The sequence below is a fragment of the Rattus norvegicus genome, chromosome 13 (assembly GCF_021556685.1).
Source record: "Rattus norvegicus strain SHRSP/BbbUtx chromosome 13, alternate assembly SHRSP_T2T, whole genome shotgun sequence".
In the NCBI taxonomy this organism is placed as follows: Eukaryota; Metazoa; Chordata; class Mammalia; order Rodentia; family Muridae; genus Rattus; species Rattus norvegicus.
In genome coordinates this window covers 45,760,963-45,774,736 of record NC_141546.1, presented here as the reverse complement: position 1 = coordinate 45,774,736, position 13,774 = coordinate 45,760,963, and the positions used below count along the sequence as shown (strand labels likewise).

Sequence of the window (13,774 nt, the reverse complement as noted above, 5' to 3'; positions counted from 1 at the left end):
CCTAGTGCCACTCCCTGGGCCAAGCGTATTCAAACCACCACATTTTCTAATAAACCTTTCACAGATGTAGAAGAGTTGATGGGAGGGTCTGCAGAAGATATGAGGAGAGTTTGACTCTCCCCCCCACCCCCTCTGTGTTTTGAGATAGTGTCTCCTGTCAGATTCTTTATATAGCCAAGGATGGCCTAGAACTCTTGATCCTCCTGCTTCTATCTCCCAAGTTCTGGGATTATAGGTGTGCACCACTACCCCAAACTGTTAAACTTCCTTCCTAGTTACAGAAGCACAGAATTGGCTCTCCAAAGTGGCATTCAGAATTGACTCTCCAAAGCGGGGCTGACTAAGTGGGCCCTCAGCTCAATCTTCTCTCTCCAATCTGCCCTTAGCCTGGCTCATCAAAATGTATTCATTGCAAGGAAAAAAAATATCTGCAGTCATGCTGGGAGACTCATGAGGAAACCTCACACCTCAGTCTCCTCTCAGGGTGACACAGAGCAAAAGCCCATTGTCTGGAGGGATCTTCTTGGCACTCCTCAAAACCTCTTCATCACACACACACACATTCACATTTCAAGACCACTTTATTACCAAAACAAACAAAGGAGACTGGCATTTAAATAAATTATACAAATATCTCAAGAGGTAAGGTTTGCAGCCTTCCCAGGGAATCTCTGTTATAGGACAGTGTCTGTAAGGACATGCACAGGTGGTGAAAATCTGGATTTCTCTCTTCCCTCACACCCTCCCTTCCTGCTTCAGACATATCCAGGGCAGAGTCTTGTGTGGTGTTTATGTTCTTCCCCAAGAGTTGCAACTGTAGAGGTTTTCTTCAGCACCCTTTTTGGCACCCCTGCACCCTCTATTTCTAACCATACCTTCACCCTGGGTTCTGTGAGTGTGTATAGACTCGACATGTTGCAGATCCACACCCCCAAGCTCCAAACTGTGAGCCCGAAGTTCCTTTCAGTCCCAGGCCTGGTCTGCAGGTTAATGGGATCTAGATACTTGGTTTAAAGGGGATTTATAATGTCCTGAGGCTCTGTGACCTTCTCTCTGCTTCCTGGACTTTGGAAGAGGTGGAGTAGGGGAGGGTAGATTGTCATTGGCTGGGGTTCTCTTCCTCCTGGAATTTGGCACTTTTGAGTGCAGGGCACAGTGAATCCCAGATAACATTGTCTTTCCTCCTTCCAAGTTTTGGGCTCCCTTGGCAGCCAGACGGCATAATGAATTCACTGAGAAGGAGCAGCTGTGGCCAAGAATGTGTTGGCTCCTTGTCAGAGCCCTGTGCTTTAACTCTATGAAGACCAGCTCACCAGCTTACCTAACACACAGACACATAACGAAGATCAGGCTGGAGTTAATAATTGGGTTATTTTCCCCGGGTTGGGCCAGCCCAACCCATTGGCACAGGGGTCATTGCATTGAAGAAACTTGGAGAACAAAGAGGAGAGGCCAGATTTTCTGTGTACTTTCATGGTAGCTTTTTATAAGGTTGTGTGTATGTGTATGTATATGTGTTTGTGTGTGTGTGTGTGTGTGTGTGTGTGTGTGTGTGTGTGTGTGGAGAGAGAGAGAGAGAGAGAGAGAGAGAGAGAGAGAGAAGACCTATTTACTTTTAAGTTAACAGTAGGATATCTCTAAATATCTCTCCGTTTACCTGAGAATTTAACTCCTACTGTCCCTTTTCCTAGAGTAAAAGGGTCAGGAGATTGTTAAGAATTCCATGTAGAGGGATATCCAGTCGGGAATAGTCTTTCACATCTATACCCAGTAGGGCTTTGAAGTTGGTACCTCAGGAGTTCACAGCTCTGGGGTACAGGCTGATAAGGGAGGGTTCAAATGACCAGCCCTTTCCAAGTGAAAATGGACATGGCAGATTTCCCAAGCGGAGGCAATATGGGCTCTGAGGTCAGGTGGACAGTCAGGGCCTAGGACCCACCAGTTTGCCTGGAGTTTACATTAGCAACCTATTACTCCTTCCATGTGTCCAGTAAAGAGGGTTTCTTAGAAGATTTTGTGCAGAATAGCTGCTGTTGTATCCAAGGATTCTGCCAATCTGTTCCCCAGAATGGGGCAGCCTCCAGGTGGGGAAGATTCAGAAGGTGAAGTCAGCCCCCTGGTGGGCTGTCCTTGGAGAGGTAGTGCTGGTAATCTTGAGGGTTCTACTCACTGCCCAACCCAGAGTCTGAAGTGTGGACAGCAGTGGAGGCCTGGGCAGTCTTAGGGCAATGAGAGAGAAATGGGCACAAAGACAGAGACTCCTGGATTGTCGGCAGTACCGTGTCTTTGAGGCACAAAGCTAACAGCTAGGAGGGACAAAGTTTCAACATTCTAACCCCACTCATCCCTGTGACCCACGATAGCCTGAAACCTTCTGAGGCCAAATCAATCAGGACACAGACCTGCATCCCAGCTCAGCACAGTGGCTCTCATCATTCTGTTCTTAGCTCACTCTTAAGGCTGGAAGTCAAGGTGTCCATCAGCTGCCATGGGTGGGGCTTGTGCAGATGGGTGTGGCTTGTGTAGATGGGTGGAATGAGCTTATTGCCCGCCCAGGTTTGAGTGGGAAGAGTGAGGAGATGAGACGGCTTCACCAGAGTCTCATCCTTGTCAGGCCTCATTCAGCTTCAGAGGCTGAGATGGCTCTCTCCCAGGGAGAGAGGGAAAGGTGGGAGAGAGAACAGAGAGTTGAGAGAGGCTCTAGTTTCTTGACAGACATACTCTTCTCTCTTGGAAATCCCAGATGGCAGGCGCTCAGGAGAATGTATGGGAATCAAATGGGCGTTCACAGGGCAGTCAGGGTCTCTGTGTGAAACATGGTCCCGAACATCTCCTGCAGAGAACACAGGAAGGATAGGTGAGGGGAGAGAGATAGATCTGCTGGAGTTAGAGCGACCACAACCAAGAGGTGAATACGTACCACAGGCCAGAATGAAGGAAGCACCCCGAGACTGTATTTGCAAGTGAGCAGGCTAGCATCAGACGTGAACTAGTTCTAGGTGATGGGAGAAAGTGCTAGAAGCATCTAATTGTGAATTGTTTCCCTCCTGACCATGCTATGTGGTCTTTGATACTTTCTTCTCCAGTGTCAGCTCTACTTTTGAAGAATTAAGTAGTACCAGTGTCAAGACTAGAGAAGCTGTAGTATTTCTATTCCATCTAGGATTTAATTCTTCTTCTTAATGTGCTGGAGATTCTAAGAGGGCTCATAAATGAGCCTGTTAGCTCTCAGGTCTCTCTTACTATCAGCACTCAGAGGACCATGGAACTCAAACCAGGAAAGAGAGGGAAGATACTATTTTAATAGACCTGAAGCCATATTTCTCTAAATGTAGTCACCTGCTTTCTTTAATTTGGGGATACTGGAATGGGGATAAATTTCACAAGCCCCACGAGAGCAGTAAGAGCTCATATTGCATGGCTTCTAGCTTTAAATGCTTATCCAGTTGCAATAATAACTCCCATGTTCCCCTAAGCTTCATCCAAGTCTCCCAGCATATAGTTTCTAAAGAACAGGGGCCTTTGCTCACTGCTGTATCCCCACCCACAACAGTGTCAGGCAAGCAGTAGGTGTTCCAAAAATACCTCATGAATTAATGGACGATGAATGCGCCTCCTGCCAGTCCCGTGGGGGACAGGTTTATCAAAATGACCCTTATTTTACAGATAGTAACAACAGGCTCAGTGGTGTCACGCAGGCATCTACAATCACAGGCTTGGTACACCGCAGAGTTAAGAATAGATAGGGATTCTTAGCCGGGCACGGTGGCAGGAGACTTTACTCTCAGCAGAAGCAGGTGGATCTCTGTGAGTTGGAGGCCAGCATGGTCTACAAATTGAGTTCCAGGACAGCTAGGGCTACACAGAGAAACCCTGTCTCAAAGCAAGCAAGCAAGCAAGCAAGCAAACAAACAAACAAACAACCCTCCCGCTCCAAAAGATAGCAATTCCTTAAGACTTGGTCTAGAGGGTCCCTCATTCTACAGGATACCCTCCCCTCCCCACCCCTGTGTGTGTGTGTGTGTGTGTGTGTGTGTGTGTGTGTTGATGCTGAGAAGAGTCAAGATCCATTATTAAAATACAGGTGTCACCTTGCCACCTCCAAGGTTACAGCTTTGAACTGGAGGAGACAGCAGCCAGCAAACACCTTTAGATAGAAGCGGGGTTTCTCTCTTCCCTCTCCTCCCTCACCTTTTGCCCCTCTACTCACCTGTTCTAAGTCCCAATAACTGGAGCCATCTTCTTCTGAGTCATACAAGGAGAACTCAGTGTCCCCTGGAGCCTGAAGGGAAGGAAGTGGGTGTGGGATGAGCTCAGGTCTCTGACCATGAGTAGGTGCATAGCGGGGAAGGATGCAGGCTCCAGAGGACCCCATGTTTCCTCCTCCCCCGTTGTCTGGCCCTCCTCTGCCTGCCCCGTGATACAGCACGGCTGTAGGCGGATGCCCACAGGGCCTGTTCCCACTGCGAGCATTCTAGGCAAGGAGGTGCAGGTTGCTTGACTTTGGGATTCCTTTTCTTTGGAGTTCTGGAAAGGCAGGACAATCAAACCCCTTTTGCTGGTTTTCTTCTTCACTGTACTGTTGTAAGGAGTATGTATACATCGTGTGTGTGATTTATAATAGGTAAATAGAGAATGTATGCAATATAAATTATTTAAACAAATATTAAAACAAGGGCGAGAGAGATGGCTGGGTGGGTAAAGACACTTGTCACCAAACTGAAGAATTTAAGTTTGGTCCCTAGGACCCACATGGTAGAAGGACATGGATAAACTGTCCTCTGGCCTCTGCATGGATGACATGATGAGTTTGTCTACACACACACACACACACACACACACACACACACACACACACACACATTAAATAGATGCAAACACCAAAACCATTCATTGCATCTAAGCTGTAATCATTGGGTGTTATCAGTGTGATGGCAAATAACGAGGGCTCTTAAGAGTCCCTGTGGACAAGGCTCACAGCCAGAAAGCTCCCTAGTCTTCCAGTACCTGCAGGTGAAGGGGGGCTAGGTCCTCAGCTTTTGGAAATTTTAGATAGAATTATTTGTGTCTTCCTCTTATCCCACTCACTGAGCTGGCAAATTAAATGCTGAGAGGCTGAGACAAAACTCAACTTCTCCATTCATGTTAGCTTGAAATTTCCAAGCCAGGGCACCCACCACCACTACAAAAAGAGTGAAGGCAGTAGCTGGCGAGACAGCATACATAAGTAGCAACCAATAAAATTAAATCTTTAGGTAAGATGCGTAATTATCACTTAATCCTGAACAGAAACAAGCCGAGTGCGGTAGGCAGTGGTTGACAGTGGCGTTGCATAGACAGGGACCCGAGATTCAAAAGGATGAGACGGCAGAACTGATGTTAGAACTTAAACCATCTCCAGGTCTTTCTGACGTCTGTGTGTCCCCGTTTGTGAGAGCTGGAACCTAGGAGTCTTTAGGTGTGGAAGACCTTACCCCTTGGAAGTTGTGGGCTGGGGCTTCTCTAGCATTTGCCTGGGCGAAGAGGACTGCATCGTGGATGCTGGGGAACACGTGATTGCGCTGTACACACCCATCTTCAAAGATGCCTCCCTGGCTGATGTCATTGTACACCTGGGCTGTAAGGAGGCAGGTAACAGGAAAAGGTGGATTGGAGTTGGTGGGAGGGGCTGGTGGGGAAGCTGACAATTGGCCCCTCAGTATCAGCTCTGGACGGCAGAGGGCAGTATGAGCACGAACATGCTGAGCTCTCAATCCAGTGCAGAAGAAAGTGGTTGGATGTGAGGTGTTGCTTGTCAAGGAAAGGTTAACACTGTCCATGTGGACATGGCTGCCAATTCCAGCCCTCAAGGCTTAGACTTCCTTTTTCCTCCAACATGTGGCCGAGTCCTTGCTCTTATCACATTCTGGAGATGGTTTTTGGGGAGTGGTCATGGGGGTAACAGTTAGGGCTCATTATGTGGCCCTTGCAGAGCCCTGGTGGGTGGCGTCCGGATAATGTGTGCATCCTCTTCCTATTTCCCTTGTGTGTGCTTTGTGCACTTGGCACATGTGCAAATGCCATGAGTGTCCTTTGCTCTGAGGCCCATCAGTAAGGCTGCTTAAAGCACCCTTTGGAGACAAGCCTCTGCGAAGATAGGCTGTGTGGCTTTTCTGTGTTTATCTAGATCCATGAACCTTCTGATTTGGAAAGGATCCCAAGTTCAACCAGTCAGCCCCCCCGATTTACATGGCTGGACAGGAACCCCCAGATGGATAAAGTGACTTGGCTGGCTCGACTCAGGATACACACAAATTAGGGTGAGCAGACCATACTTCTATCTACTCTCAATTACATGAACATACCCCACCCAGAGGAATCTTGCTCACTCTCCTGTCCCCACTGTATCCCTTTCCAGCCGCTGGTCCCCTAAATGCGCACCCGGCCCCCACTTTCTTACCGTGGATGTTTACCAGGAAGATCTGGACTCCGATCTTCTCATAGGTGGAGCTTAGCTAGAGGAGTTGGGGAAGGGTGGCGAAGGAAATGGGAGAAGAGAAAGGAAAGGAATGTTCTGAGTGGGTCTTAAAAGTGACTCACGAAACACACTTCAGAGGGGAAGCCAAACAGACAAGCAATCCTGAGGGCTCTGGCAGCCACAGGCATGAGTGGCAGAGAGCACCCTGGGTCTCTCTGGAGTGTTGGCCCAGGGCCTCTCTGAAAAGTGGGGCGGAAATGGGGCTTTGTCAGCATGGCAGACACTTAAAGTTACCATGGCCTGATTTAAGGGCCAGCTCTCTGCTTTCAGTGCTCAGAACCAAGGTTCAACGAGGGAAGCTTCCACTGAAGGTCTCCACCTCACTGTCCAGCCTAGAGAAGTCAGCTGAGCTCAGCGCTAGGGAAGGGCCTTCACTGTCCCTGGCTGGCAGTGACGTCAGCTGGTCCATGCTTTGTGTCCCTCTGCTCTCCTGGGTTGCCTCCATCTTGGCCTCTCTGAGGCTTGCTGTAACCTGGCATTGGTTGTATTCTCGGCATCCCCAGGCAGCCTGTTTGGCCTACGTGCTAGCACACTGGTATTACGGTTTCTTCTCTCCTGGCTTCACTGGTGAGCGTGGGCAGCAGAACCAAGGGCCAAACTGGCCTCACTTCAGAGGACCCGAGGTGTGTTCTGGGACTGATAACAAGAACTCAGGATGGTCTTGGTGGGTGGATTGAAGCTCAGAGAGCTCACTCCAATGCATTGGTGCTCTCAACTTGCCCTGAAGAGTGTGTCCACCCTGTTTGCACCGGGACAAGGAGTCCCTAGGGTGTGGAACCTCCCTCAGTTAGTCCACACACCCTCCTCCCACCCTATGGGGGCTCACCTTGGCTAGAGCTTTGATGCCCATCAGGTCCACAAAGCTGACTCCACTCATGTCAAGGATGAGAGTGTGGAAGGTAACGAAGGGTGGCACGCTGGCCAGAGCATCACTAGCCTCCCTGGGGGACTGAGTGGAGGTGGGCAGCTCGGATGCAGCAGTTGCGGAGGAGTCTGGACTGAAGGTGATGTAGGATATGTGAGCGTCGGCCACAGGAGCTTGGTTGTTGTTGGGGTCTGTGGAGGCAGCGCTTTCAAAGTCCTGTTGGAGTTCCTGTAGAGAGACCGTCTGCGGGTGGAAGGGGGGGGGCAGTCAGGACTGTGGCACTGAACCCCAAGCAGAGGGAGGGCAACATCTTAACTTGATGGTGAATACAGGCTTCTCCTAAAGTTCCTTCCTTTGGGAGGCCTGCAGGCTTGTCTCTCCCAACCCAAGTGAGAAGAGCCTTCTAGAGGAGACTGAAGCCTTGGCTAGGAAATTCACCTCTGGAGATGGGGCGCAATGGTTACCTGGGAGCTGGCAGCCTTCCCCTTGGAAAGTGACCATCGGTGCTCCCATAAATGCTCCTAGTAAGTGCTCCCAGTAAGTGCTCCCAGCAGGTGCTCCCAGCAGGTGCTCCCATAAATGCTCCTATTAAGTGCTCCCAGCAAGTGCTCCCAGCAGGTGCTCCCAGAAAGCGCTCCCAGTAAGCGCTCCCAGTAGGTGCTCCCAAAGTGCTCCCAGTAAGTGCTCCCATAAATGCTCCCAGTAAGTGCTCCCATAAGTGCTCCCAGTAGGTGCTCCCAGTAAGTGCTCCCAGAGACTTCCTGCCTCCCTCTCAAGGTGCTGCAGGCTGGGAGCCAGGGTCAGGATAAGAATGGGCGTGAAGCTGGTCCAGGCCTCAGTTCACCTTGGTTTTCATGAAGAGGGACTTTCTCTGCTGTGTGGGCACTGCCATCCTCTTCTCCTGCTTCCGGAGATATTTCTGCTTGGCGAGTAATACTTTCTGGGGGTCCATACCTGTCTGTGGGGAGAGGGCCAACAGCAATCTTGACCTGTACCTTTGTGGGATGGCCTGCCCTTGGCTCCTAGCCCCTTCCTGCTTCCATCTTCCGGTCACTCTCTCTTCAGCCCATCTGGTCATCAAGGATGGAGCCTTACCTTGGCAATGACTTTTTGCCTGAAGATCTCTGAGTTGGCAAAGTAGAGAGGGGAGCAGTAAGTGACAATCTTAACTCCCTCAATTTCCTGGACCTGTGACAGGGAGACTGAGCTCAGGTCACAGATAGGTCTCGGGGAGGGGGACAGAGGAAGGAGGGAGGGTCTAAACTTGGATTACGTACCCTGTTGTAGGTCTTGGGGTTCACATAGATGTCTGTGTCCATGACCTGGGCCAGCGTGGAGCCATTTCGACTACAGGAAGAAGAGGAGGGAGGCGGGTAAGGATCAAAGATGGACGAGGACGGGAAAAGCAGCCGGGATTCCTGATCTTATGTCGGCTTGTTATTCTGTCTGCCTTGGGGACCTGTGCCTAGTGGTCTGTGGCTAGTCTATCACTAGGTGTATCTTGAAGTGGCCCCCAGACTGGGACTCGGGGGGCCCACTGAAAGAAGAGTATGTAGGTGAGAAGCCAGTAAATCCTTGGTTCTGAGTTACAAGAAGAAAGACAAGGTTTCTCCCACACCACCCTAACCTCCTCTGTGGTGACCTCGCCTGTGCCGATGGCTTCTTTGGAGGAAAAGCACAGAGCCCATCTCTGACCTAGTGTTCCCCAGGGTGGGCTCCCATTTGGGCTGAGGATCTCACAGTGTTTCTGGAGGGGTAGTGGCTCTCACTCGTTCTTCCTTGTCTACTCCTCCTCATCCCCAGTCCTCTGAAACCATGCTGGTTAGCTCTGAGGTTTCAGGGTACAGAAATTAGGTAGCTTAGTCTATGCCTACTGGCCTGGCTGGGCTATGTGCTTCTGAGGTCTGGCAGCATGTCCCTGTGCTGGGCCCAGAGGGCAGAAAGTACAGTGTGCTATGCTGAGTCCTCGCAGTCTGTTCTAGCAACCCCATACTGTGCCTGGGAGGGACGAGGCTGTCACTTACAATTGGGTCTGGAAGATCACAACCAGGATGGAGAAGGCCACACCCACTGCAACGCCATAGGGCAGGCTCAGGAAGAAGGAGGAGAGGAAGCTCACCACCCAGACGCACTGTGAGGAGAGAGAAGTCAAAGGCAGCCTGGGGAGAAACACTGCCTCTTTCAGGAAGTCTTCTGGGATTAGCCAAGGTCCTAGTCAGCCTGCCCAACTCAGATCTCTTCCGTTCTTGCTTCACCTTTGCAATGAGTCACGTCCCGGTGCTTTGGTTTGTTTGCCTGTTTCTCTTACAAGTGCAGCTCATGACCTCCCCCCTCCTCCCCGGAGCCAGGGATTGGATACAGGGCCTCATGCACTAGACAAGTACCCTACCGTTGAGCTCCACCCCTCCCCTACCCCCACTCCTTGGTCTAGTTTTAAAAATAGAAATCTAGCCTTCTATTTCTGTAGAATACAGAAGTGTGGGCATGAGTGGAGTAGGAAGAGTGTGCCCCTGCTTCGGGCACACCCAGGTTCAAAGCTGGGCTCTGAACTGTGTAGCCAGGTCCACACAAGGGAAAATGAACCCCACTCTGCAGGAGAACGGGGGTGTCAGAGAGTCATTGGTCCTAGCCTTGCAGTGTGTTATGGATGCGAGCTCTCTTCCTGTCTAACAGTGAGGTGTCCATGCTTTGGTAAGAACTCAGCTCCTGAACAGAAAGCCGGTCTCCCGGTTGGATGCATTCTCCCCTAAGGGCCTTGGGGGGAGGTCTGAATGGCTCTAAAGCTGAGGTTCTCACCCTTCCAAATCTGCAACTCTTTAATATATGTTGTGGTGACCCCCCAGCCATAAAACTATTGTTTTGCTACTTTAAAGCTGTAATCTGTTTACCGATATCATCTGATGTATAATGCATGGTGATGATACATATGGTAATATCATAATGTAAATATCTGACATGTGGGATATCTAATATGTGACCCCTGTGAAAGGATTATTCAATTCCCAACAGGGGTCAGGACCCACAGGTTGAGAACTGCTGTTAAAGGAGTCAGTCTCTGTTGGGAGTTTCTGTAGAAGCTCAGTGAAGATCAAGTCACATGACATCGTGTGGTTACAAGGGACTATGGCCAAAACCAAGAGATGGGTGCCATGTGGTAAAAGCAGATCGTTGGGCTGGGAATTAGAACATTTAGTTTCTTCCTGTCTCCCCTACTCACTGGGAATCCCCCAAAGGGACCACATATTTCCTGACTTTAAAGACTTCCTTCCCTATATGGTGCAGGCAAGCCTCTGCCTTCTAGAAGCAGGACAGCCCAGAAGTCTGGAGCCCAGCATCAGGTTTCCGGCTAGACTCTGACACCTGTTCCTTCCACCGCCTCTGACCGTGGTGTTCACTGAACCATTCTGAGCCTTCATTTTTGTCATCGTCAACCGGGCTTAGTGAGTCTCGTGTCTGGGCTGTGGTGGGTGGGCTTAAGTGGACATGAGACAGCACTGTCAATACGGGAGCGTTTATCGGTACTGCCTGTGAAGGCACAGCTGCAGTGTGAAGTCACACTTGCAGGATGTTTACGTAGCATGGTGCTTTCCCATTGTGATTCACTTAACCCTCGGAGCCAGTGTGCAACTCAGAGCACAAGTTCATCCCACATACAGATGGGGAAGTAGAACCCTCAAGAAGCCTAGAAACTGCCTCAGGATCCTGGTCTTCTGCTTAATGTTCTAATTAATGTTCTAAGCTTTTCTTTCTCCTTCACAGAAGAAAAATCTTCTGTAATTGGTGGGGGGGCACCATAAATTAGAAAAGTAATAGATACTAAGTTTCGTTGATTATGTGTGTGACCCACACCACACGCAGTTCGCTAGTATGAGCCCTTCTTCTGCATAAGCCATCCCAAAGTTGAGAGGGCACGAGTCTACTTCGGAAGTACAGAGGCTGAGGTTCAGGGAGGTGAAGGAATTTGCTATCGGCTACTGGGCCAGGGAGTGGTTGAACCAAGAGTGTCTCTCTCCTCAGTTTCTCAAGCCCTGGGGACTAGGGAGCAGCAGACAAAAGGGCTCTGTGTCAGGCCAGAGCAGGTTACAGGAAGGCAGGGGCACCACACACTTACGCAGTCCAGCTTACTCTTCCTCCAGAGGTAGTAGGGGTCAGTGAGTTGCTTCAGGGAGTTCTTGAGGTTGACAGCGATCAGGGCACCTAGTACAGCCTGGAGAAGTAGAACATTGCTTGGTGTCATTTGAGGTATCCCCTTCATCCTGGCCTTCCTACACATGTCTGACCCTGGAGTCAGGCAGGACAAGGCCTTTTCCTCCAAACTCCTCCTCAGTCTCAGGAATGAGAATGTAGCCTCTTGAGCCATATACTTCATTCTGGGCCCAGTTTTACATTTCCCCTCTTCCTGTACCCCTGAATGGCTCATACCTTAACATCATTGTGAGAGGCTCTGAGGGGATCCTGAAGTACCAGATAACCTTGCCCTCTATTCTCCAGCCTGGGGATAAAACTCCCAGAAAGCCGGAGGTTGACATTAGTCAGATACAGTAAAATCAATCCTACACAGCAGCTGTCTCACTGACAAGTCAGCCAGCCAGCCTCAGTCTCCCTCACCTGTACAATGGGGGAATAAGGTTTGTATCATTTACCTTGTAGGGTAACAGACACCAAATGTGACAGTGATGGCCAACCAAGTGTTACTCCCACTCATAGAAATTATTTTGCTGCAGGCTGTCACTGCCCCCCCCCCTCCCCCATCCCCTTACCTCCTGCTCTCAGTTGGGCTCTTACCTTGGGGAGAGGGTACAGATAGGATCCCAGGACCAACATGGTGATCATCACCACCAGAGACACACACAAGCTTGCCACCTAGTCAGGGAGAAAGAGCTGAGAGTGAGTGGGTTTGGGAGTCTTGTGACTTGGCTGTTTCCCAGCTGGATTGGAAGCTAACTGGTTAAGGATGGCATACCCGGCACCTGGACCTCTCAGGAAAACTCCTACCCCAGGCCTCTGAGACAAGGCTCACCTGGGACTTCCCTCCAGCCCCATCCACAGCCAGTGTGACAGAGAGAGCGCAGCAAATGACATGGATCTTGAAAAAGGAGCCGAAGAAGTTGCTACAGCCCAGGGCAATCATCTCCTGTGTGAGAAGGGCCTGTGGTTAGGAAGTGACCATGATGCTGTAGAACCACACGCTAGCCCTCAGAAAGGTTAGAGAGCCCCAGGGCTGGGGAGATGGTTCAGCAGGTAAAATGCTTGCTGCATGGGCATGAGGACCTGGGGTTCAAACCCCCAGCTCCCATTTTAAAAATTAAAATGTGTAACCCCAGTGCTGAGGGAGGCAGAGACGGGAGGATTCCCAGAGCTTACGGGCTAGGTAATGTAGCCAGTCAGTGAGCTCTAGTTTCAATGAGAGACTCTGTCTGCCCAGCTCAAAGGTTGGGAAATGATATGGGAAGATTGAGACGGTAACCTCTGGCCTCCATAGGTAGCACACACATATATGTATATGAATGCATAACATGTGCATATACATGTGCATGCACATGAACATGTCCGCTTTCCCCCAAGGCTCCCCACACACAAAAGAAAAGAAAGTTAAAAATAAGACGTCAATCTCTTAGGTCTAGTCCCCTAACCCTTACTGCTTCACATCACAACAAGGGGTCCCAAGACATCTTCCTCTGCCCTTTGTGAGAGACTGGGTGTAGGATGTACAGGTGAAGGCAGGTACAAGATAGAACGAGGCCTGTCATTGGACGAGAAGGAAGGATGGGCAGGAGAAAAGTTTGAGGGAAGAGGAGGAGACTGGAGTGGAAGGAGACTGGGAGAAGAGGCTGCCGAGAGCACTTGGAGGCGGATGTTAAGATTCCACTCTGTACCTTTACAGGTTATTATGAATGTGCTTAAGGGATGTGTACAGGACTTTGTGTGTCTAGGTGGGCCATTATATCTTATCAGTTGGATCAGAGGTTGTGTGTTGTGTGTTCTTTCTTGTGGCGAATTAAGTTTAAGAGAATATGTGGTGGCTGGGTGGGTGGTAAGCACCCATGGAATTGAGATGTATGTTTCTGGGAACTGGATGGGTAGAGAGATTGTTGCCAGGCTCAGAGAGAAGCCATCGGCAGTGTGATATGGGATGGAGCAAAGTGGGTGAGAGGCTTTGCTGACTGAGATGAAGATGTCTACCAGATACCTTGGGGCACTGTGGTACCAGACCTAGTGTGTGTGTGTGTGGGGGGGTAAAAGACAGTTTAATTTTTTATAATATTACAACAACAGCTGGGGTGTAACCCAGAGCCTCCTATATGCTAGGCAAGGACCACTGAGCCATACCCCCAGCCTCCTTAGCTGTCATTAATAGGATTCTGTGGGGCCCACACCCCTGAGCCCTGCCG

The 13,774-nt window shown here is 50.1% G+C and overlaps 1 protein-coding gene across 2 annotated transcripts in view; it reads right to left on the bottom strand.

Annotated features, from left to right (window-relative positions):
• Nucleotides 1-562: 562 nt before the first annotated feature.
• Slc26a9 (solute carrier family 26 member 9) overlaps nt 563-13,774 on the bottom strand; it is a 27,511-nt gene continuing 14,299 nt past the window's right edge. Inside the window, exons 10-21 of one of the 2 annotated variants that reach the window (XR_015635201.1) lie at nt 12,403-12,516; nt 12,168-12,245; nt 11,494-11,589; nt 9,407-9,513; nt 8,660-8,729; nt 8,478-8,506; nt 8,227-8,340; nt 7,344-7,625; nt 6,440-6,494; nt 5,475-5,617; nt 4,211-4,282; nt 563-2,833 (exon numbers count right to left, since the gene is read on the bottom strand). Coding sequence is in view for 1 of the 2 variants with exons in the window: in NM_001107172.1 (NP_001100642.1) it covers nt 2,786-2,833; nt 4,211-4,282; nt 5,475-5,617; nt 6,440-6,494; nt 7,344-7,625; nt 8,227-8,340; nt 8,478-8,570; nt 8,660-8,729; nt 9,407-9,513; nt 11,494-11,589; nt 12,168-12,245; nt 12,403-12,516 (1,272 nt within the window). In the remaining variant the exon portion in view is untranslated. 2 annotated transcript variants of the gene reach the window in all.